The sequence below is a fragment of the Ciconia boyciana genome, chromosome 3 (assembly GCF_034638445.1).
Source record: "Ciconia boyciana chromosome 3, ASM3463844v1, whole genome shotgun sequence".
Classification (NCBI taxonomy): Eukaryota; Metazoa; Chordata; class Aves; order Ciconiiformes; family Ciconiidae; genus Ciconia; species Ciconia boyciana.
In genome coordinates this window covers 92,544,472-92,568,570 of record NC_132936.1, presented here as the reverse complement: position 1 = coordinate 92,568,570, position 24,099 = coordinate 92,544,472, and the positions used below count along the sequence as shown (strand labels likewise).

The window sequence follows — 24,099 nt, the reverse complement described above, 5'->3', positions numbered from 1 at the left end:
TGTTAATCTCTGCAACAGTTTATAAACCACACATACAGAAATATACTAAGGACTTAAGCATTTGCATATAGTAAGCTATCTAATATTAGGTTTCTCTTCACAAAAAATTTTCAGCAGGAGAAGAGTGTAGAAAGAATGTTTTTTAATTTCCTTTATGGATTTGGTTAAGAACCAAAGTTATAAAATCTGATTAGCTATTTCCAGGGAGAAAACTTAGTTTGTGAATAATAGTGAGTATACTTCTGGATTTGACTACACTTCAGGTTGTATTTCTGAATGAAGAAAACAAAGGTGGTTCAGACTAATTTTATTGATTTATTTTTTTAAAACATTCCAACTACAGCAAGTTAAAGAATGCACATGGTCAGCTAATTGCAGCTCACCTGACAAGGAGCTGTAGTTTATCATGATGTAGAATTTTTTTTTCACGTTCATGTGCTCAAAGTGGGAACTAAGTCACTGACATAATCCAAGGTGTGATGCTATTCAAGTTGAATACATGGTGAAATACTAACATAATATTAATTAGATGAGCTGCATGTTTGAATTTTGTAGTAGAATTATTTAAAATTTTTAACCCTGTTGCATTATGAGCAAAAATTACTTCTTTTAAAAGCCACATTTCAAATAATAGAGTGACCTATTAAATGCAACGTACTCGGATTTGGGAAACTGTCTCAATTTTTTCTGTATTTAACAATGCATTTCACATTCCTTCCCTAGTGCATATGTAAATAGAGATATTTGACAACTGACATTACTTCAAAATAGCCAACTCTGTTCAGAAGTTTGCTGCTTATTTTAAATATATTTATATTATTTTCTCCCTCATTCTTAGAGTTTATCAGCTATATCATCATCCAGAGGTCTAAACCGAAATACTAATATAGGCATACGTATTTGTAATGTATGTATAGGTATCTACACACACACATGCATACACACGAGTTAATTCATATCTATCTGATATTCTTTGTAAAGACAATATAGCAAGAAGGAAGCAAAAGTCCTCTGACTGGGATCTTCATAAATAAAACTGAACATCTCTGGAAAAAAACCCCATCTGATAGACTTCCAGAATTGCAGGTTTAGCCAAATGACAAGATGACAAAAAAAGAAAATCTAAACATTTGCCCATAATTTATGATTTATTTTTTATTTTCACAGACAAATAATTATTTATCTGTGAAATAATTTATTTTCACAGACAAATGAATCCATGTTATAAATCCATGGCTTATAGATTAAAGTGCAGCTCTTCGTATTATGCAAGAAACTAAAGAGATTCTAGGTGTATGAAAAGATGCATTTCCAACAGAAAAGGAAAATATTAACGCTATATACAGAGAACTAATGCAGATTACTGTGCACAATTGACCCCACATTTCGTAAAGAGTTGAATTCAGATGTTTGCCTTAGGGAATGGAGAAATTGTTTAGTCCCGCAAAAACAAAGGCTAAGAGGGAATACAATTCCTGTCAACAAATGCATCGGAAAAAGAAGAACTATTTATGATGAGGAACAATGCTGGCACAATGATAAATGGGCACAAACTGGATATGAATAAATTTAGGCTGAAAATTAACGCAGTCTCTACCTATCAGGAAAATGATGTTCTAGAACTGTATTCCAATAACAATAGTGGATGCGCACACACAAAAAAGAAAGCAACCCAAATTTTAAGGGTTTGAGTTGGCCTCTTCATTAAAAAAAAAAACCAACAACCCAAACCCAAAAAACCGAAAGGATATAAAATTGTTTGCAATAGCAAGGGACTGGAACCACTCAAGAACATAATCTGAGGGACTGCATATAGTCCTTCAGTTAATTACTACTTAAATTAGGTGGGAGTAAGCAGGCAGAGTGAATTTTTGTTATCCCGTTTATTCTTGTCTACTGTCCTGTACCTAAATACAAGAGAAATAAAAACATAAACAGAAGGAAGGGTAAACAAGACTCTTAGTTTCTCAGTTGGTCTTGTAAGCTACGCATTGTCCACTACTCTATAGGCTGCTGAACAGAGACTAACTTCAGTTGATTACTGCATAGAAAAAACAGCATTCTTTTCAAAGTCACAATGAAAGGAAATGTCTTAAAAGTACTAAAACATCTTTCGCATACACTCTTCCATTTTTTCAAAACACTAAAAAATACAAGTATTAGAACTCTATGCAGAATTCCAGGTTTGGTTGCAAAGACACTACAAATTGTCTCTCAGCTCATCTGTTTATTTGTCGAAGAACACCCCGTTTCTCCCTTTGAACTCACATCATTAAGGTGAACTCACACCATTAAGGTAGAGCTCCTGCTCAGCTAATTTGATCACTAGGATCTTTAGATCTTTCTCTCCTTTTCTAAAACAGTGTTATTCAACAGTTTATTCTACATCTGCTGTAGCTATGCTCCTATCCATATTATTCTGCTTTTGGTTACAGAATTATATGACGTTTGCTCAATTAGTTGAGCATACCCAGCTACTCAGATCGTTCTGAGAGCACTATCATCTTAACAGTGTTACTGTAAGTTTTATCAGCAGTTATTTTACAATTACTCTGACATTTAGATGAGAACACTTGAATACTGATGATTGTGACAAAACTTTGCCAGACAGAATTTAATACTGAGAGACAACAGACTATCAAAGATGCTAGCAACACAGTTCTGCACAAATCAGTTCTAACTTCCTGCTAAAAGCATTACAGTGTAAATACATTTAAGTAAAATGATCTAGCCGTGGTCTACAAAGAAACATAATAATTGCAGCACATACTTCCTTCACCATCATCTGTAACTCCCAACACCAATCTCAACAGACACTGAGCATGTTTCCGTTCTTTTAGCAGCACCTCAGCATAGCCCGGGAGACGAAGAAATAAACCAAAGGCAGCCAAAGAATGCGCGGGTATGGGAGACATAGTCTGAACTGTTGACTTGATCGGTGGAGGTTCTGCAGCAATTGTTTCTGGTGCTTCATACACCAATTCACCTGATTGTTCAATGGTAACCCATTCAAACTGATCACTGTCCTTCTGCTTTTCCTGTGTGGTCGATGTAACCACTGGAGCGCTCACCTTAACCAACAAAAACAACAAAAAAATTTGGCAGTCGTTCAGTTAATCACCTAGGCAAAAATTTTATTAAAGTTAGGATCTAAAGGACATACAATCTTAATATAGGACATCATTAAAAAGTCACATGAAATACACTACCATTTACAGATACAGGGACCAGGCTAAATGGCTAAAAAGGGAATACTTGTTGCATTTTCAGTACAGTTCTAGAAAGTCCCACCTACACAAGCAAGCAACTGTATTTTGCCAACCTAAAATCCTCAGTTAAAAACATGTTGCTTAAAATCTAGAGGCATAGGAGACATAAATTACACACAAATAAACAATACAAAGATTAGTTTATATATCAGACTTAAATAAGAAATGGCCCTTTTATTTTTAACATTAAACAGTGTGAACTCAAGTGGTTAATTTTTAATTACATATTGCAAATATGAGAACAATGAATCATAATACCTTTAAAAACTAAGAAGAAATCTGGGTATCTTAGCCCTCCTGTAGCAACTCATGTGCTCCTTTTGGGCTTTTGATTGATTTGGCACTTTATTACTATTATGCTCTAACACAACAGTCTGTAGTTCTGTTTTATGCATAGAGGACTGTTCATAAAGGACATACAGCCAGGCATTATATGGGAATCAGAGTTTAGGGGGGTAACAGTTGTACAGTTCCCCAGGAAACAGTCATACACTCAGTTAAAATGAAAGTATGACACCCAGGTCCCTCTCATAATTAAACATCACAGAAGTTTCAGGCTTTTATGCTATTCAGATGAACTGATGGAATCATATTTAAAATTTTAGTACTTTTCACCAGAATGATCTAAACTGGAAAAGAATAATCTGAAAAGTCCTTGCAGAATGCATTTAGAATACCAAATTCCTAATTAAAAGTCAAAGCCATGTTTAGCTGCATTTATTCCAATCATCTACACATGAAGAGAATCAGAAGTATCAGTGAGTTAGAGAAATAGAAAAGTAAAATTAAAGAACGAAGAGTCTGGAGAATTCACCAGTCTTCACTCTGAATCTTCTATTTGTTATTATTGTACTTAATTTGTTTTTATGGATCACAGAATTCTTATTCAGTATTTGAATCCAAACTTATATCTGAAGCTAAAAAAACTGTGCAAAGAAAATAACTTCCCAGGACTACAGAAAAAGAAGGAAAAAAGGGATAAAATTTCTCATGGTCATAAGCTGCCTTTCATCTGTTTGCAGAACTCCATTCATCAGTCTTCTTCAATACAGAGTACGCGTTATCTCTCTTGGATTTCAAAATACAGTAATTGCTTATGTGAACACATTTCCTTAACTTTTAATTTTTGAACAGGCTTGATACTAGACTTCTAAAACATCTTCACAGAACTATTTACAAAGGATTCATACTAATTATCCGGTCTCAATACAGGGTTACTATTCCTACCAGAGTTTTGCAGTCAGGATACTGAACAGCACTCGTAATTCATGATTAACTTAATTTCAAAGGGAATAAATATTCACAATCTTTCCTATTAGGAATATCAGGCAAAAATTTAAAAAACATAGCCAAATAGAATTTGAATAATTCAAAGATTGTTTTTTCCCTTTTTAATAAAAATTGTGTACCTAGAACAGCAGCCAAAGGAGTAATTCTGCACTAATGCCACTAACTGACACTTTTGAAAAGCCTATCAGTGCCTCCAGGGAAATTCTATACATAATTATAATAAGAAGTATACAAATAAATAACATATATTATTTATTATATAATTTTATTTTTAGATACAGTATTTATGATTATAAAGATAATTAAGATTATAGAGTTATTTATTATTTATAACAATAAATCTAAAATAAAATTATATAATCTGTTTTGAGAACTGAATTTCACTTAACCATAAAAAAAACATCTGACAGTACATTTACATGAGCAATTAAGTGATAAGCAACTATGGCTTTATAGTTCATCAGCAACTCTGAAATCGTGCATTTGTTCCACAAGGACATGGCTACTCAAAGAGCCTATAACATGTATAGGGAAGCAGCACGTATAGCTGGACTGGGCTGTGGAGTTATGCACTCGCCTATTTTAAAGCAGCTTCCCCACATAACTGAGATGTCAAACTGAACTATAGAGAAATATGAGGAAAATACTGTCCTGAAACAAACACATACAACACTCTTAGCATGTTTTTCTACACTGATTTTTTCACTCACTTGCTGAATTACGTCAGGATAAAGCATAGGGAGTCTCTCTGCAATAAGGGCCAATCCACCCATTCCTGCGAAAACTTGCAGTGGAGACTGAATGGGACAGGTTTCAAGAAGCGATTCATCTAGAACTGCATCCATACACTCATCCCCAGGACTGATTGCTTCATCTTCAGGGCATGGTCCCAGTAAATCTGCATGCTCTACAAAAACACAGGGGTAAAAGAAATTAATACATCATCATGAATATTTTGTTTATTTCTTCATCCTCACTTAAAAGTGTACTTCAAAAGTAGCAGTTCCTTCTTAAGCAAAACCTGAGTCAAGAACCTGAAATGAATTAGTACAAGAGTATCAAAAGAAAAGAAAAGTATGTGTGGTACCTTTTGCCAATGATGGCAGATCCATGGCATAACTTGGGATTATTTATATGGGGTTACATGTTAATTATTAGAATTTTATGTTTTATTAGAATTTGATCTATGCCTTCAAAATTTTGTTAACTTTGGAAGTATGACATTTTTTAACACATCTAGGAGGTAAGAGTAGGTTTGTTCCTCTCCGATAAAGAGTTTATAGCTGAAGAAAGGAAAGATAACCTTACTTAAATTAGTCTTGCTTTTTGCTCAAAAATGCTGAATATTTTTTTTGTTTCCCCTTTCCCATCATTTAACTCACCATCCATAAAGTCCCATCACCTATCACTCACCACATCTATCATTCTCACATCTCCCCTGTGTGAGGTATCAAAATGCCCCTCTGCCAAAGCTATGAAATTTAATTCTATTCTTCCCCATAAAAAAGATCAAGATCTCTATTTTTAACTTTCTACTAGCCTCCATCCTCCCAGTTTATGACTGGACACCGTAATATCTTATACAACAGACAGAAAGATAATTTTAAACAATGATGCACACAAGTTGTATATATAGAACCCTTCCACAATTCATTTTGCCAAAAATTAACCCTCTGCTCATTACCACAGGCAAAGAGAACACAGAGAACATTCAATTTATTTTATCTAAAGAATATGTATTGCAGATTATGTTGTTAAATACTGTAATGCAGTGGTCCTCAAAGCCTCCACAGTATATACACATCAAAAGGCAGCATAGATCAAGTGGACTCAGTATCTCTTCGCTGTGAGACATCCATCCAGCTGAAAATCCACGGTTATACTTAAAATGCTTTTATGCACACATGCTATGATTTATTATACACTTGTAAAAACACAGAAGCACATTAAAGTATAACTCATGGAGCTATCAAAACCAACTTTTTTTTTTTTAAGTTTTAACCACAGATACTTCATCTTTTAAAACCTTTTCTTCCCTAATTTGAAAGAGAATGGGAAACAGCAGGTCTTTCCCCATCCTAATTCTCAACTTTTAAATGTGCAAGAAGCACCAGGTTACAAGGACATAATGGATATGTTGTGGGAGGAGCACATTGCTACGGTGCAATGTGATCAAAGTATCAGATTTAATAAGCTCAAATCAGGGATATGTAGGAGTATGTACATCAATTCTCCTTAATTCAACCTGATAGACTATGAGAAATAAGAAAAGATCACACACACTTCCAAAGCAGGATAACCCTTGTAAGAGTGAGCCCAAACATAACACTTCCAGTACATGCAGCTTTGATGTCTACTGTTCATAAGGACACAGACAGAAAACACTTCTGTGGAAGTTTTCCCTATCACCACAGATAGTGGGTGAGGATGTCTGCAAACATGCTAGTCTCAGCAAGGGACCACCTTCCATCAGACACCTGGAGGATTCCACCATGCTAGCCTGAACATGATTTACAGTTCAATTGCTGCAATACAATGAATTGATCAGACCAAGAGAAAGGCTAGATTTCCTTGATAAGGAAAATTTTGAAATAAAGATTTTGAAGGAAGACTCACCCCTCTGTTTTACAGTGTAAAAAAAAGACACTTGAAAAATATTTGTCTCGACAAAAGACACTTGAAAAATATGTTATCAGTGAGTAAGGGTATAGGCAGATCTTTTACTATGAGTGCAAATATAATGCTACCCCTTTCACATCTTAAACATTGTTGCAAGGAGTTACACTTAAGTATGCTTCTCCAGTACTTGCTTTAGTTAATCTTCTTATAACCCAATTTAAACCATTTCACCTCCATGAATGCTCTGCAAGTTTTCAGTGAAGTCATGCACTTCAGCTATGGAAAACTGCTGATCTCAAACAAAGGCACTGAAGCACACAGAAAAAAATATAAATAAATGACTTTTCCTCAAGTATAGTAGTAGTAATGCAACTGTGGAGACACCATGTGAAGCTATAAAATCTATTCACCACAGATAAAAAAAAGTCTACTTTAAGTAGCAAGTAAGGAAATACTGATATGTAAGAATGATTCCTATAGATATAAAAAACTAGTAATGTAAAAGCAGTAGCACTAACCTTCATAACTGATGAGTGGTGATTGAGACATTTGAATGTCACTCATTTTGCTGTATATTTTGCTGTATAGATCAATGGATTTGTAATAATAAAGTCAAATTTTCAAAAGTATTCGTCTCAAGTTTAAAAAAAAAGAAAGCCTAGTAACTTAATCAAAGTTCAAAGAGAACCTTCATGTTTTCGCATGCAACTCTACTACTAAACTAAACCTCCTCTAATGATTATTGAGGTTCATTCAAACAGAAAAAAATTATTATAGGTTTAGAATTTAAATAAACAGCAAAACAAAAGAAAAATATTATTTGAAAGAGAAAGGCATCTCAATAGTGTGAGATCTGTATATCCAGCCATTACTTGGAGTCATGAAATACTTAGCTCAGACCAGATAGCAAGAAAATACTTTAGTTTTTTCAACTCTTCTTTCTGTTTTTTATCTTTTCTAGAAGGAGATTGATCTATCAAGTGAACAGTTTTTACAAGAAGCCCCCGTCTTAAAATAGCCAAATGATGAACTTCGTAATTCCATGCTGTGTCAGCAGGCTGGTGATCAGCAGATCACCTTAGCTTAACTTCAAGGTCCCACTCCTCTAAGGACTGATATAAAACCATTTCAAAACAGTTTCCTGGGATACAACTCCTCCCTCCCCTTTCCCCAGCACTATGCATAAGTAGAGAGCAAGCAATTAGAAAAAACCTTAGCGAGAAACAGACCATACTAGAAAACATCAAAAATAATTGGCTTGAGAATAATTCCCATTTTCAAAGAAGCATTTAAGTACCCAAGTTGCCACAATAAAAAAAATCTCACAGGCTTCTGTAAATCATATGGTTTCAAGCAGCTCCTGCAATACTTAATCTGCCCTGCTTATCAGCACAAACACTTAGTACAGAGAACTGGTATACATGTCAAGAAATAAAATACACAGTATCTATACAATCATATAATCATATCAGATACAACGCTACAGTGAAGAAAGAAAAGTGAAACCAGAACAATCATATTGGTGCATCTTATAGATATAATCTAAAGACAGGCAATGAATTTGTTCTTTATCATGACGTTTAGCACTTGTCTTGTAGAGAATAGCTCAGGAACATCATCCAAGAAGCTACAAAAAACTGCTGGTTTTTACCAAGAATATCAAACCCATTTTTGTCCAAAATAAAAGCATTTTAAAAAGGAAGACACCAAAAAACTAAGAACCCTCACCTTTTTCTGTGTGAAGACGTTTAAATGAGTCTGTTTTTGATAAGCTTGGATCTGAGATGACTTTGGAACCAAGCTTAACTGTCAAATCTATTGATCGGTATCCTTGAGGGAGTTTACGGTCATACAGCAGAGTCAGAAGCTGGGCAAGTGTCATTTCAGCTGGTAACGGTTGGCCTGAACAACAATGGCATTGAGTCAGAGAAGAAAATTATGATTAGGTTATTTTAACATACATGTCCAGGTGCTGTTCATTATTTGTGCCACAGGTGCCAAGTAGACTAAATATTATCTGGCTCCAAACCAAGGCTTTAATTTTATAATTTGTTCTCTTGGGAAAAGGGGCCCCATCAGTTTGGAACCAACTATCAGAGAACTACGCCAACATTCCCTAAGGCAGCTCTGTGCTGAGAGTGCAAGCACTTGGCATACTTAACAAATGGCTAAGGCTGTAATTTGATGTGCATTTTAAGCAGGTACTGCCTGTTCCCTACTATTAAACCCCACCCCTGCATCACCCTTGAACTGTGGTGGCAAAAAAAGTGTGTGACCATAAGGTAAAACGGCTGAAGTGGAAAAAGTGGAAAACAAAGAAACCTGCAATTCTTTTTCAGTCCTATTAGTCCCAAGAATAGCTCACTACTCTTGTGTTGGGACACAACTCAGCAAGAAAAAATGAATGGCACTGCCAGGAATACTTTTCTCAGCAGCACTGCAGACTTGAAATGCACATGCAATACAGCCCAAACCAGTTACTCAAATCAAGATTTTGGCCACTCTGTTGTTTTACGAAGAATATGTTCTTCCCTGAAATTACAAGTTACTCTCAAGGCAGAACAATTTTTCCCTGATAACAAGTAGACTTACATCTAAAGTGAAATGTTTTAGAGTTGAATCATATAACACACTTAGCATGCACATTTAATCTTGACTGTACTTAATCAAGTAACACAAGTTCCAGGAAGGTCTTTAGTAGCAACCTGTTTCTTCAATGGAAGATGGTATCTTAAGAAATGAAAATTGAAAACGTCTTGCCATGCAAATGAAGAAGTTTTCTGTCCTTTTTTCATCACTGATTCTGCTTTCCATGGCTTCTTTTTTTGTAACAACCAGTTGTTGCACAAGACGTGTGATTGACCAGATCACAAATACAGAATGGTCTACACTACCATTAGTAGACAGTCAACCTTTACCAACTAGATACTCAAACAGACACTAAGTTTTGATCTCCTTTCCAAAATAGTAGCATTAACTGTATCAATTTTAGATATTTAAATCCAGGTATATGATCCCTCTAATAATTGCCATAGGATAGCCTCAAAGCCAATAATTCTGTAGTAAGTTCCAAATTCAGTTTTTTATTGGGTGAAAATGATTTTGATCAGAAGTTTACCACTTAATTCCATTAACTGGTTCCTTGTTTTCATACTATAAAACAGATAAGAAGCTCTTCTGCATAATATTAAAGTTTCACCCATGTTCCTGTCCTTTATCCCTGATCTAAGGTTAAGAATTCCAGTCACACCAATTTCTATAGGAGAGAGAGCTCTCTCTATGCCCCAACTACAACATTGCCACCAGCTTTGTCCAGTTAGTTAATAAAATGTGCGTACATATCTGCTACACGTAAAACATGACTAACTGCTTAAGACACGCTGGTTTTGAAATCACAGGTATTATGGAATTCAAGAATACTCCTGAACTGGCAAATCAGCCTTCCAGAGAGCAATGCAAGTTGGCTGCCTACTCAGACCATGAAATAACAGGGCACAAATACCAATTTAGTTCTGCCTTGCAGGTCAAAGAAAATGTGAGTAACCTTACAAACCCACCCCCCTTTTATTTCTGAGTGAAAGTGGAAATGTTTTGAGATTTTGTTTAGGAACAAGGAACTAAACTTCAAGGAAGATCAACATAATTGTTATTTTTGTCAAGCCACTATGATGTCATAATGCTCCACTTCCAGTTCAAAGCTGTTACCAACCCAGAAGGGCTCTACACTTCAAGATGCTCAATAGAAAGATAGAGATGTCCATTAGCATTACATCTACTTTCTGATGACATATCAGCCACTGAAAAAGACCATAATTTTGAAGTTTAAAACAGTTATTAAAGTTACCTGGTAGAAGCTTATGGTATAGATGAAAGACTGGAACACTAATGGTCTTGCTGGAAGATTCTCCTCCTGAGGAAGAGGTACCTACTTTATCTGCCATCACTCTTCCTCGCCTTGACGGTGGACGTGGAGGGGTGGATGAAACAGCTCTTTTTGACTGAGATTTCAAGCCTAGTACACAAGTAAGAAATTCAAAGTCATTCTGGTATTTAGTAACTTCAGCTAGCCAAGATGCAAAGTACTCAATACCTTCAATGACAGCAAAAAAGTCAAACTTTTCAGCACTGTCAAATTAAATATCAGAATAACATTCATGTCTAAAATATATTTGGATGTAATCCCCGTATTTTTACAGTTACAAGGCTGCACATCCTCCTGAGCCCCAAACATAAGCCAAACCCATAACTGTACTAGATCATAAAAAAAAAAAACAAACACCCCCAAATAACCCCCCGCCCAAAAAAAAAAAAAAAAAGAAAAGAGAAATCAAAAACTATTCTGATTCTGCTCTTAAACTTAAAGAGCCTGTCTAGTAATGGGCCGTACGGTAAAACTTTTTTAGGTTGTTTTTTCAACTGAAAGCAAGAAAGGCAAAAACTTCTAAACTGACAGACATTTCAGCAGGCAAACAATAGATAACAACCACTTGTCTGACCTACAAAGGTGATTTCAGCTGCAGTACTGACAATAGCACATGTGATGAAAGGTGTCTTTAAACATGCTTTTAAAGTTGCCTAGGCCAAAACCTTTAAAGTAAACACTACGTGAAAATTAAAAGGCAGAATAGGTACATAAAAGCTTACTGAGCTTATATAGCAAGACTACATATTTCAGGACAGCTTAAGTTGACTTAAGGTACAGTGAAATTATACTACTATCATGTACCCTTCTATGCAGGTAACAGACCAAGTAAAAAAGTCAGCAGGTCCATATACAAAGACTCATACAACTACTGCCTTATAATCAGCTAAGAGCAGCTGGAAAACTAACAACATCCACACCTGAAATGGTATAATACACTCTGGTTTCAGCTGATCAGTAGGAGCAGCTATAATACACAATAAACTCTCCAGTAATCTCAGTATACTAAACTAGTTTGTCTCAGGAAGATCAGGCACCGGATACCATCTCTACTCTGTATTAATTTTACCAATAGGGAACAAGTTAAACCCTGGCTGCATGAGGCTCCGAGGACACTAAAAAAACCCCAGAATATATAAAAAGATAAAGACAAAAGAAGAAAAGATTTCACAAACAAGTAGTAAAAACAAGTGCAAATGAATTAAGTTTACATTTAAACTGTTTTACTTAACTGGAAAAAATACAAACAAAAAGAAGGAAACACTTAAGTCTGCTTCTTTCTAAATAGGGAATGGGCTATATCAGGCAGTATGATCAGAGATGCAGCTGGGATGAGGTATAGCTGACTATACTATGCCCTATCTTCAAGCTTGGTATATTATCTTTTTTCTTCCCAGATTCTTTATTCATGTTTTAACCCTTCACTTGGACCTATTAATATTTTAGATCTCACCAAACATGTTTACCCTGCTTAAGTGGCACCTACTGCAAATATCTTCCCAGATAAAGGTGCTGTAATTAACAATCAGCTGTGTTGCTTTAAATATATAACAAGATCCACTGCTGCTCTATTCAACACTTGAGTTTAGAGTTATATCTACATCTGAAATCCTGAAATAAAAAGCTTAAGAAATATTGATGCCAGAAGTCAAAGGAAATCAACATCTCTTCTTCATGCTTCATGAAGTGTAAATTAAATTGAGGTAGCTCAATGAAGGCAGAAAGCTAGATAGGAAAAGGGTAGTTTGAAGTTCATTAATCTCTCTCACACACACACACACCCCCCAACTTCAAACAAAGACTAATGATCTCTACAGCCATCATCTGAACTGTAATCTTCTTGTACTGCTGCAAAATTACTATGTTCAATCTATAACCTCCATAGCAGTTTTGGAGGAGAAAGGTTTACATGAATGATTTCATAAGGATCTTCACATTAGTTTTTAGAAGGAGAATGCTTTGGAAGAAAATTCTGTGTGGGTTCCAAGTGGAATAACATGGTTTTTTGCTTACATCTCCATCTGACAGATTTAGCAGAGTAGCACCAGTTATCATGCAAAGTATATGAATTCTTTTATTTCCAAAGCATATTGTGGGAGCAGGTGATCAACCTCTGGTGCACCAGCCACTACAAAAAGGTAGAGGTAGTAATACCCGTACCACAGTAATAGTACACAAATACTAATAGTTTGCCATATAATCCAAGCTCCAGGTATGTCTCTACAAAATCCTGTAAAATGCACTAGCAACAACCTCCACAACATATCAGATTACAAATACAACATTTGTAATCTTGTATATTTGTAAAATACAACATACAACATATCAGGTACAAATTTGTGAAAGCATATAATCTGCTAGAGGCAGCAGTTCTACCAGGAACCAATCTTTGCTGCCTAACAGCCAGCTAGATTAACTGGGCACTACAATTTTTCTAACCATCATTAGTAATAAAAAGAATTGTTGGTAGATATGATTCCCCCCCTCCCCCCATGTCAGAAAGATCCATTTTTCAGAAGGTGGAAGAAAAACAACATACCAGAAGCAACAACAACACTATAATTGTCCTGAAATCCATTTTCTGCTTTAACTTTTTCTTTCTCTTCATAGTTCTTTTTTTCTTTATCTTCCTTCTGTTCATTAATTAGCTTAGCTGTGATACTGGGTGTATCTATACAGGGAAAAAAAGAGGAGAGAAAGGCATTTCAAGATATCAAGTGGATTTTGTGACAGTTTCTAGGCTGTTAACAAGGCTATTTCTCAACTATTTTAGTGGCTTAGAGTTCCATCCCAGGCAGTAATAGTCTTGTAAATATCTATGAATTAAGGTATTATGGTAATTCTGGTCCCCTCTTCCCCCCAGAATCTGTCCTCTGACAATTTAAAACTGTAACAATTTAAAGCCACTACCCCATGAGTCAAGTGTATTCATGTTAAAACACCACTGCAACCAACCAAAAATGAGATTAACCAAAAAAACCCCCCAAAAAACAGCAATCAAAACAAAACAGCATAAAACCCCAACAAAACAACAACAACAAAAAAGGCCAAAACTTTTTTTAAGGACACCTGCAGACTTATTTAAACAAATTGTTGTATTTAGGTCTGAGTATCTAGTGTTATATACTGACTCAGTTTCAGAACTGGCAAGTATGATTGTTCCTTTGATACTGGAAGATGCCTAAAGAACATTATACATCCAAAACTTGTGCTGTTTGCTTAAGTGAACATTAGACAACTGCAGTTCAAATGTTTCAGTTCAATCATTAGTACTGATCACAAATATCAGCAAGCAACTATTAAATTACTGATTACTGGTGACAATGGATCATTTCACCCCTTGTAAGGTACAACACTGGCACCAAAATGGCCAAAGAATTCTCTAATGGCTTCTGAGTAGTAACTTGTTTCCACATAGCCACAGCAGCCTTAAGCTAAAACCACAGACTCAAGACCTAGAAGTACCATCCAGCTACCTTTAACTGTGTATCACCAGTGGGTGAGGTGCTGGAAGAGATACAGTTTGACCTGCTTGGAAATATACTATGATTTGTGCGTGAAGACATTGGTTATGTCTGTGTTAGTAGTGCAGACCAAAAGCAGATAGAGAGTGCAAAACTGTGGCTACCTCAGGACACAACATTCACACACTCTATCTATCTGTTTTAGACTGGGTGTTGGCTTCTTTAAAAATTCTCAATATTATTATTAAACTTCAGAGTTGCTCTAGTTTGGTCCCATGGACTGAATGCCCATTTATTGCTGAAGAATGTAAAGATCATTAATAAAGTTATTAGAGGAAGCTTAAGCAATGGTATTTTTAGTACTCAGGTAATACCCAGTTTTGTTGTTCAATTTTCCTGACCAGCCAAGACCAGTAACTTAAGACTAAGGTGAAAGAAATACAAAACAACTGGTATTCATCCTAGACAATCCTATCTGCAGTGATACAGCACATTTTCTTCCTATGGTGAAGGGATATGAGTAGCAGATTTAGCAATTATTTTAGACACCCCACCCCCCCTTTTTTTAGGGTGGGAGAAGAAGTATGAAATGAACATGCCTATTGCGATTTATTTTTGCAGAAAGTATGACACGATCAATTTGAGACACTTACAGTGTAGTTAAGAAAAAAGAAATTAAGCCAAGGGACAGCCTCTGACACAGGGTCTTCATGACTTCCTATTGCTGCAGTGGTAGCAGTTTTTTCTTCCTTTCCACTCCCAGTCCATCCCTTCTCTCTCCCCGTCACCCAAAACACACAGTTCACTCCTCACACATTCAAGTCTTCTTTACTATATTCTAACCATGGACTTCATAGAATGATATGTAAGTATCACAAAGCTTTTAATACAATCAGAGAAATCACATCAGATGAGGGAAGGAAACATAAAACAACCTGAACTTCTCCAGAATTAATTCTTCCAATTTAAAATGAAAGTTAAGCTGAGGAATAACAATTCCATAGCAAAACCCCAAAGTTATGATGCCCTACAAAGTCAGCATTTGATCAATTCCTATTACAGGCATTATAGTACATCACATCATCACATTCCCCTCCCCAGTCCCTGTTAGCACTGGCTATCAAGTTGACCACAATACACCACTAAGGCAGCTATTCAGTACAGTTTATGTCATTGCTCAACAATTGATCCCTACCTCATTTGCAGTGACTATCGCAACCATTACAGTAATTCTGACCATAAACTGCACAAGGATCTAAAGACCTTAGCCACATTCCACATGTGACTGTGTCCGGACAGTAAATGAATACAGAATTCTATCAGAAACAGTAAACTATTCCCTGCTAAACAAGCTTTAAGCATTTTTCTAGGCTTCACTATTTTAATTAAAATCCCAAAACACATCTTGTTCTGTCTAGAATTCTACCAAATACCATTACAGTACTTTTATCACCTTGTTAGGTAACGTATTTATTGCCCTGAAGAATTTGATAATAATTTCAACGTAAAGATTTTCAGTAGATATATAAAAAAAAGCAATAGTTCCTCCAAACTCCACAAAGATCTGCTTCAGAAATAAAAGTTGATCTACGCTGAGTTCCAAAAAATTACACATACAAATATATCTACATATAAGAACATCCATACCTAGTCAGATGTGTGCAAAGTGCACACACTTCAGTGCACATCTGCAAAATGGCAAAATCGTAATTGCTGTGATGATTTTTGACTTTTCTTTGCTATTACTGAGAACCACATCTTAAGAGTAAAGAGGAAGTGCTGGGGTTCCCCCCCCCCCTTTTTTTTTTTTAATTAGACATGCTGAAAACTGATTTTTGACATAACATGACCTAACAAATTTTGCTCTATTTCTTACTTGAGGAGAATCAACTTGCATCTTGCCTGGTTTTACCTAGAGAGCTCTGGCATAGACACACCACCTTTAGTATGAATTCTACTCTTTAACTACATTTGAAAAAAGACCACTAACCCTAATCTTTAACATATAGTTCTATTTTCTAAAGTATTAAATAAACATTAAAGTTCAAGGTGGAATTCATTTTAAGATTGAGATATCTACCATTCAAGTGTCAAAATTCCTATTATGGTCTGTGGAGGTCTGGTTAACAGAATCCCCTACAGAGTGGTTCATCTCTCCATGTATATTCAAGTAGTGTAACTGGAAGTACTGAACTTTAAAAAACTAACAAATAAATTCATGCCTTAACATTATCCTCTCATTGTATATAATTTTAAAAGTAATCCCTAAAAGTAAATTATGGTTTTCAACCTTCATTTAGTAAGCAAACTCAAATGTTTATATAATAGCCAAATGCATAACCACAGAAATTAGATGTAGCCTTCATTAATGCCCTTTTCATAGCAATACAATTTCATCTTCATCTTGAGATAAACCTTTAAAAGTTCCAGGATCTCTAACTGACATAATCTGGGAATATTTAAGTGACTGGATGAAAGACAGGGTGTTTTAAAGACTGATATTTGCAGCATCATTTGTATGGTCTTGCAAATATCCCAAGAGAGATTTGAGAACACATTAATACTAAAAAGCAAACAAGAAACCCCAAAACAACCAACCAATCAAAAATCCCCCAAACAAAAAAGAACGAAACAAAAACTCCACCTTCCCCACCTGAGTTTTATAGACGGAAAAAACAGTATTTGACCAGTAAAGTACATTTTACATCAAACATGTAAGGCATATTTAAGAGCTTACAACTTAAACCATTGTTTCATATTCAGCAATTACCGATGAACACTGCAAATACATATGTTAGACATACTTGGTTTATGCCTTTTTTTGGTTTTGTTTTTGGGTTTTTGTTTTTTTTTGAAACTGTATCTTAAAAAAAAAAACAAACCGTGAACTATTGCAAACTTGCCTGACACACGATCAAGAACCTCTGCTAGAGTTGTTGAGACAGGCAAGTGAAGAGTACGAAATTTGTGTCCAGCTCCATACATTGGATGTTGAATTACATGACTAGTAGCATTAATTCTACCTTTGTACAGCTGAAAGGAAAAAAAAAAGTCAACATTTAAAATGACTTTAACATTCAGAAATAAGTTAAAACACTAAGTTCTTATAAACTATTCTCAACAAAATAAAGCTATGCCTTTTGTGTGCTAAAAAAGAAAACTGACATATCCTTCAACTTTGGAGGTATACAGTAAAAATGCATCAAATTAGAACAAGTTTAATTTTTTAACTCAAAAGAATTTGATTCAATAGCCTAGATTTTTTTCAGGATGAGAAACAATATGATATATTTGTTTTAAAAAACCCAATCATTTTATGTAGCTGTATATGAGAGAAAAATTGAGTGTCTCAGACTTGCAATTATTTATGAAAATAAAACTTAATACTGAAATGGAATTACGAAAATAATAATATACTTGGAGTAGAGAAAGATGTAATTTCTCTATTGCTCTGACTTGAGGATGAAGTTTATTCTAGATTTAATATATACTTTTTGCTATTATGATGGATAACTAAGTCACTGTTAGTTAAAACATTCCAAATATTTTAACATAACATATTTTAGCCTGAGCTGTGTTTGCATGTTGTATCACTCTTTGCTTGCAGTAACTTTTTACAGACTTTTCTGCAATGAGAGTGCCACTGGTCCCCTTCCTCCTATCGTCACGAGAACTGTTTACTAATATGCACATACAGAACAAATTTATTGCTGTGCAGTATTATCAAACAAATTTAATACTTGATGACAATCAGAATTTAGCTTATAAAATACAGTTTGGTTAAGAACTTAAGAGATAAAAATGGGGATCCAATCTTTGAATCATTATGGTGTTGGATATACTAGAAGTATATGCTGCACATCCACATTAATTTCAACGTTTCTTTTTGGATGTTAGAGGAGGAATCATCTTCTCAGTAAGAACAGACGGATTATTTCTTGGTGTTTTTAATAGAAGAAACTGAATTATCTGACAACTTCTATTCAAGATATTCCTTCTGCTTTTACATATCTAGTAACATTCTGTAAGAATCTGTTCTATGTAAAACAAATTATTAGAAAATTGATGTTACTTTCACATTACCAACGGCCATGTTAACAATTCATCTCAGCCAGGTTAAAACAAAACATTTAAATGTTTGTGCTAAAATTGTATTTGTTCCTCCTTTTCCTTTTTATACTATCTGATCCAGTTTCCCTGTCATATATCTCATGTAGTACTTCTGAGATGTAGTAAGAACAGCAGAAACCAAGCGGAAAATAATTTTTCCTTGTATGGGAGTATCAGATCTTTTAATAACTTCTGTTTTTCCTATATTTCTTTATTCACAGCCTTCAATTGAGAGCACAGCATTCAGTCATTAATTATAAATCTGTGTTCTGGTGAAGTATAAAAGCATACATCTGCTTTATAAATTAATCCAAGTATTTGTCACTGAAGAATTTATTCATGGTGTTTTGGCTAATGCTGAAGGATCTCTGCCAATTTTGAATCATCAAAACTATGACAGTTCCTCAATGAAACTGATAATGAAGAACTGCTGGAAGGACTAGAACTTGTATCTATACTTGCTGCTAATGCGTAAGGATACTATTAAAAATTCCGCCATAAGATAAATTTCAGTTGTCAATTCTTTCAGAAGCAGTATGTTTTCAACAAGATGGCTTTGTCTTACAACAGACCTTTAAATTTTCTTGTAAAATGCTGAGTTACAATTCACCAAACACATTCATTTCCAAAATTCCACAACGTGTTCAGTAGGAAATGCTGCTGTCTGACATTTCAAAGTTGAATATACCCCAATTATTACTTTTTTTTTTTTTTTTTAAGATAAATTTATTCCATGTTCACCATACGAATACAAAAAATTCTTACTGGACATGGGGACTGAAGAAACAAAGTCACTTTCTCATCCTCTAACATCAGCTGCAAAAAAAGCCTCCTAATAAATCCTGAAATATTTCCAGAGGTTGGGAGGTTCCCACGCTGAGGAGAGGACTGGAACAATTCACAGAGAACCTGGGAATGCAAAATGACATCATATTTAAAATATTTCTATATTTAGGTCTCTAAAATATAGCTCTACACAGCCATAATAGGCAGTGCCTAAGACCTACCTTCCAGTTATCATTTAAACCAGATCAGAAATGAGCACCACTGAAGAAAACACCAGTAGCAAATAAGGCTTTTTTATAAAAAAGTTCAAAACATTGACTACAGCATCAAAGTAATTGTAAACACATAGAATACTCAAAAAGATAAAAAACTGAAGATAAAGTATTTAGAAAAATAACTTTCAAATTCCTAAAGCAAAAATTTCACACTGCATAATGCAGTATTACTACCAGCCATTAACAGAGAACTGTACTGATTTTTTTACTCAAGTCTGCCTGTTTCCAGGGCATTGTCATTCTTAATGTTGAAAAATCTTTATTTATGCTTTTATTCAACTAGGCCTGCAAGGTTAAGAAATATAAGGAAAATAGCTGAATTTGCACTAGAATGCCAAAAGCAAAGCCATATTCTGCAAGAGCCCGTATTCCCCTGGTCACAGATTGGGCAGGGTATATGGTTGCACAAGCAAATTTAGCAGGATATCTCCTGAAGTTACTAATATAACAGATGTGTATGAAGCTTGATTTCCAAATTCCATTTCAGAAGAGTTTAAATATAGTATTTCGGATTTTGGTCTAAAGTTTATTCCTCTAAACCAAGAGGAATACAAATCTATACATAGGGCTGGACGGCCATGCCGAAACATTTTATACTTTTCAAAGTCAGACCAACAAGCTAACAATTTTAATACAAAACTTTTCCAATCAATGGAAGCTTACAAAAAAAAGTTATTTCAAATAAAGCTATAAAAAAATAAAAGTTTTAAAAGTTGGCTGTAGTTATTAATAAAGAAATGAAAAATTTATTTTTTTTCTCTCTCACCTGTGCCATAAGTCTCTGGTTATTAGGATGGCAAGAAATGCACTGTAAGAAGAAAGCAACTGTTGCATTTTCAATCGCTGTCCGTTGCTGAGTGGTCAACCCTGTTGTTACAGTTGAAGAAAGCAAGCTAGATCTTGCACTGGTCTGTTGTGCCGTCACATTGTGTCCTCCAGAAGTAGCACCAGAATGGCACAACAGAAATAAAAGTGCTGTCCACAATGGATTGACTTCAGAGCCACCCAACCAATCCTTCATCATGTGGCTGTTGCCAACTTCTGTCAAAAACCTGAGAACAGGAGCAACCAGGTCTGCTGTGATAGGCATTTTATTAAAGTGCTGTGGAACATGATGCCTCCTGAGCCTGTCCTGGGTGATATCCATTGATTGTGCAGCGCAGTCAGAGCTAGAAGTATGGTTAAAGCAAAAACTAGCAAGACTTCTTACAAGCAGTGAAGGCAAACCTGAGTCCAATAATTGCTTGATAGCTTCAGGAGACTGAGATGAGGCAGCAAGAGTAGCCAGGTGAGACTCTGTTAGTGCAAGAGGAGCTTGTGCGTTTTTAGAATCATCTGTTAAAGATGAACTAAGGTCCTGCTTTTTGCTGTCATCAGTCATGGACAGTCTGTGTTGACACTGCATTGGAGGAGGAGTGATACCCATCCATCCCATGAGCAAGGAAAAATAATTTGGGTGGATGTGGCACATTGAGCAAAGCAAACTATCAACAGCTTTCTTCAAAACCATGTTGCAGGGAAGAGACATGGACCAGTTAAACAGTGACCTGTAGGAGACAGAAAATCATGTCAACACAGTTTGCCACTCATATTCCCTTTTCTTCATTGGTTCATAAAACACCTTTCTACATTTACAATTAACTATTGTAGTAGCTGTTGTAAAACACACTGAGCTGAGCTTGAAAGCCTCGTTTGGATCACAGTATCAGCAGGACATTCATGATCCAAAAGGCATTCCTCAACCCTATGTTTAAATTTCTTTCATCATACTGTATTTAAAATAGAAATAAGCCAACTTTTCTGGCATGCTGCACATCAAAGACAGGATTTCAGTCTTTTGACAGTTGTCACATAATTTATGCATTTTTGAGCCAACTGCAACCTCTTCATGCTTTCAACTCTTCAAGCTGCAGCTACTAGGATCACACACACACACACTCATTTACATAAAGCTCTCTTAATCCTTTGTAAGAACTGAAAGTATTTTAACATGTTTCCAAAATTTTTTAAAATGTGTTTTATTAGAGTTCTACCTAAAGATGTTGCAAAAACACGACAGCAGCAACAATCTTGTCTGTTGAATGATGTTACTCTCCCTATCCTTACTCAACCTGAACTTAGGACACAAGTTAACAACAGAATTATTCCTCAGAGATACTAAAATCCTACCTACCTTTGAACTCACTTCCATCCAAATGCTATCTGCTTGAATGCTAATCCAAGGCACATGAATGCAAAAGCTAATTTAGCTCCTGTTATTCAGCTTAAAATTCAGAAATGGTATTTGTAAAACAGTGAAATCATCATTTCTTCATACAGACTTGTTCAGGTAGGTGAAGTATTTTAAAAATAAGACCCACAGTTTTCTGAACTGCATTCACAGTAGCATAACACCATACATAAGTCACATTATCTTAATCTTTACATACTGAGGTGAACGCACCCTTCATGCCACTTCAATGTTAGGTATTTAAACAAGTTTGGATGTGTCATCATATATCACATTCGCATTTGAAGACAAGGATTGTTTTTCCCTCTTCTGGATGGAAGTGTTATTCCATGTTTAGTCTAAGGGACTCTTAAGAGTCTAGAACAGAACATGGGTCTAACCAGAAGTTAGCTGTATCACTGGTCTAGTGAATGGCTGAAAAAACCCTCTCCAAGATAAAGGATTAAAAAGCCATCTCGGTGACCAAATGACCTATAGCTTTGGGACGATAGTCACAATAATAATACAATATTATTATACCACATATAATAAAGGTACACTTAAACTCTTCTCCAACTATATATTCACACAATCCTTCTGCCAAAATTTTCTGGGTAAGTTCATGCTCTATGAAAAATAAGATTGTTTTCCAGCTACATATTAAAAAATAACTAAGGAATAAATAAGTATCCATTGGCCAAAGCAGAAATATTGAAATGGAAAATGGGGATGATGGGAAAATATATCCAAGAGAAAAGTGAAATATCACATGAAGGAGAAATTACGAGTTATAGCTAGAACAAATGAAAATATTTCAAAAGTTAAAATATCAAAGAGGATGAAGAACACACATGAGAAGTTATTTTTATTAGAAGAATTATTTACCCTTATAAGTCTGACAACAATCCTTCTATATTTATTAAAAATGTACTTTATAATTTGCTCCAGATGCTGGCTGATATGAATTATAGTTTTATTTGGCAGGACATAGAGTAACAGGGCTATATTGCAACATGCATACTCAAACTAGGTACAATAGTTTTATTAGTATTTCTTAATTTCATCCTATGATGAAAACAACATTCCTCCAAAAGACAGGAATTCAGTTGTGAAACCCACTTTTATATTAGATAAATCTAAATGAGCTATCCATTTAGCTATCCATTTTTATTAGAGTTCTTCCTTTTCAAATGTTAAAATTGTTAAAATCAGTCCTGAAAATGTATTTCTGTTAAAATGTATTCCTGAAAGGACTAATTGAGCTGCAATTTAAAATCTTTAAATTGATTCCCAAAATGAACAAGCTCATTTTGAATTAACAATTATTTCTATGACAGTATCATTGAAGTGTCTTTGGAAAAGGTCTAGCTTGTAGTCATGTATCTAAAGACCATCATGTTGCACATATAGAAGAGCTCCACATGCTTGTACCAATAACCCAAACTTGTACATTTCCCAGTGTTTGAACGTTTCACTGTGCCTAAAGACGACAGTAAGGTAGCAGAAAAATATGAACGTCTCCTAAGGGCAACAAAAAAATTATGTGCTATCAAAGTTCCTTTCATTAACTGGAATTTTATTCAATGGTACAAATGAAAGATGCTTTACTAGACACAGGAATTTATAGCTATATTTCTATAATACACATGAAACAAAGCTATGTGGCTTCTCTTTTTTGTTTTGTTTAAACAGAAGAGATGGTTAAGCAACATAAGTTAGGAATGTTAGCTCATATAGTTTCAAACTGGAGTCACTACAAGTATACATTTGGCATTTAGGGTGAACTTTTCCTTAGAATCAAGCAACATCCAGTGAATTTGTAGTTCAAGATTCACTCAAGATTTTATGCTTTGTTTCTTTCAAATCAGACTATGGCCAGAACAAAAGTGGTGACTCCAAAAAACAACAATCCCCCCCTCCTAGCTCTTAGCTATCAGATATAGATATTGGATACCATGAGTAATAAAATAATGCTTATATAACAGGATACTGATGAAGACCATGATCTATAGATACTGTGAAAATTACTGCAAACACTTAATTTCAACAAGAACAGCCCAGTTATCCATTAAAAAACCCACAAACAAAAACATGCAATAGTTTACCTTTCACATATGTGCAAGTATATACATGGATTTGCTGTTTTGTTTTGGAT

The 24,099-nt window shown here is 35.0% G+C and overlaps 1 protein-coding gene across 9 annotated transcripts in view; it reads right to left on the bottom strand.

Moving 5' to 3' along the window:
- The window catches only part of BIRC6 (baculoviral IAP repeat containing 6), a 190,654-nt gene that overhangs the window by 61,378 nt on the left and 105,177 nt on the right, over positions 1 to 24,099 (bottom strand). For all 9 annotated transcript variants that reach the window (XM_072856609.1, XM_072856604.1, XM_072856607.1 and 6 more), the window contains 8 exons: positions 20,502 to 21,282; positions 19,440 to 19,583; positions 17,468 to 17,597; positions 13,640 to 13,771; positions 11,023 to 11,190; positions 8,907 to 9,080; positions 5,270 to 5,466; positions 2,771 to 3,071 (listed from right to left, as the gene is read on the bottom strand). In XM_072856609.1, coding sequence (XP_072712710.1) covers positions 2,771 to 3,071; positions 5,270 to 5,466; positions 8,907 to 9,080; positions 11,023 to 11,190; positions 13,640 to 13,771; positions 17,468 to 17,597; positions 19,440 to 19,583; positions 20,502 to 21,282 — 2,027 coding nt within the window. The remainder of the gene's footprint in view (positions 1 to 2,770; positions 3,072 to 5,269; positions 5,467 to 8,906; positions 9,081 to 11,022; positions 11,191 to 13,639; positions 13,772 to 17,467; positions 17,598 to 19,439; positions 19,584 to 20,501; positions 21,283 to 24,099) is intronic.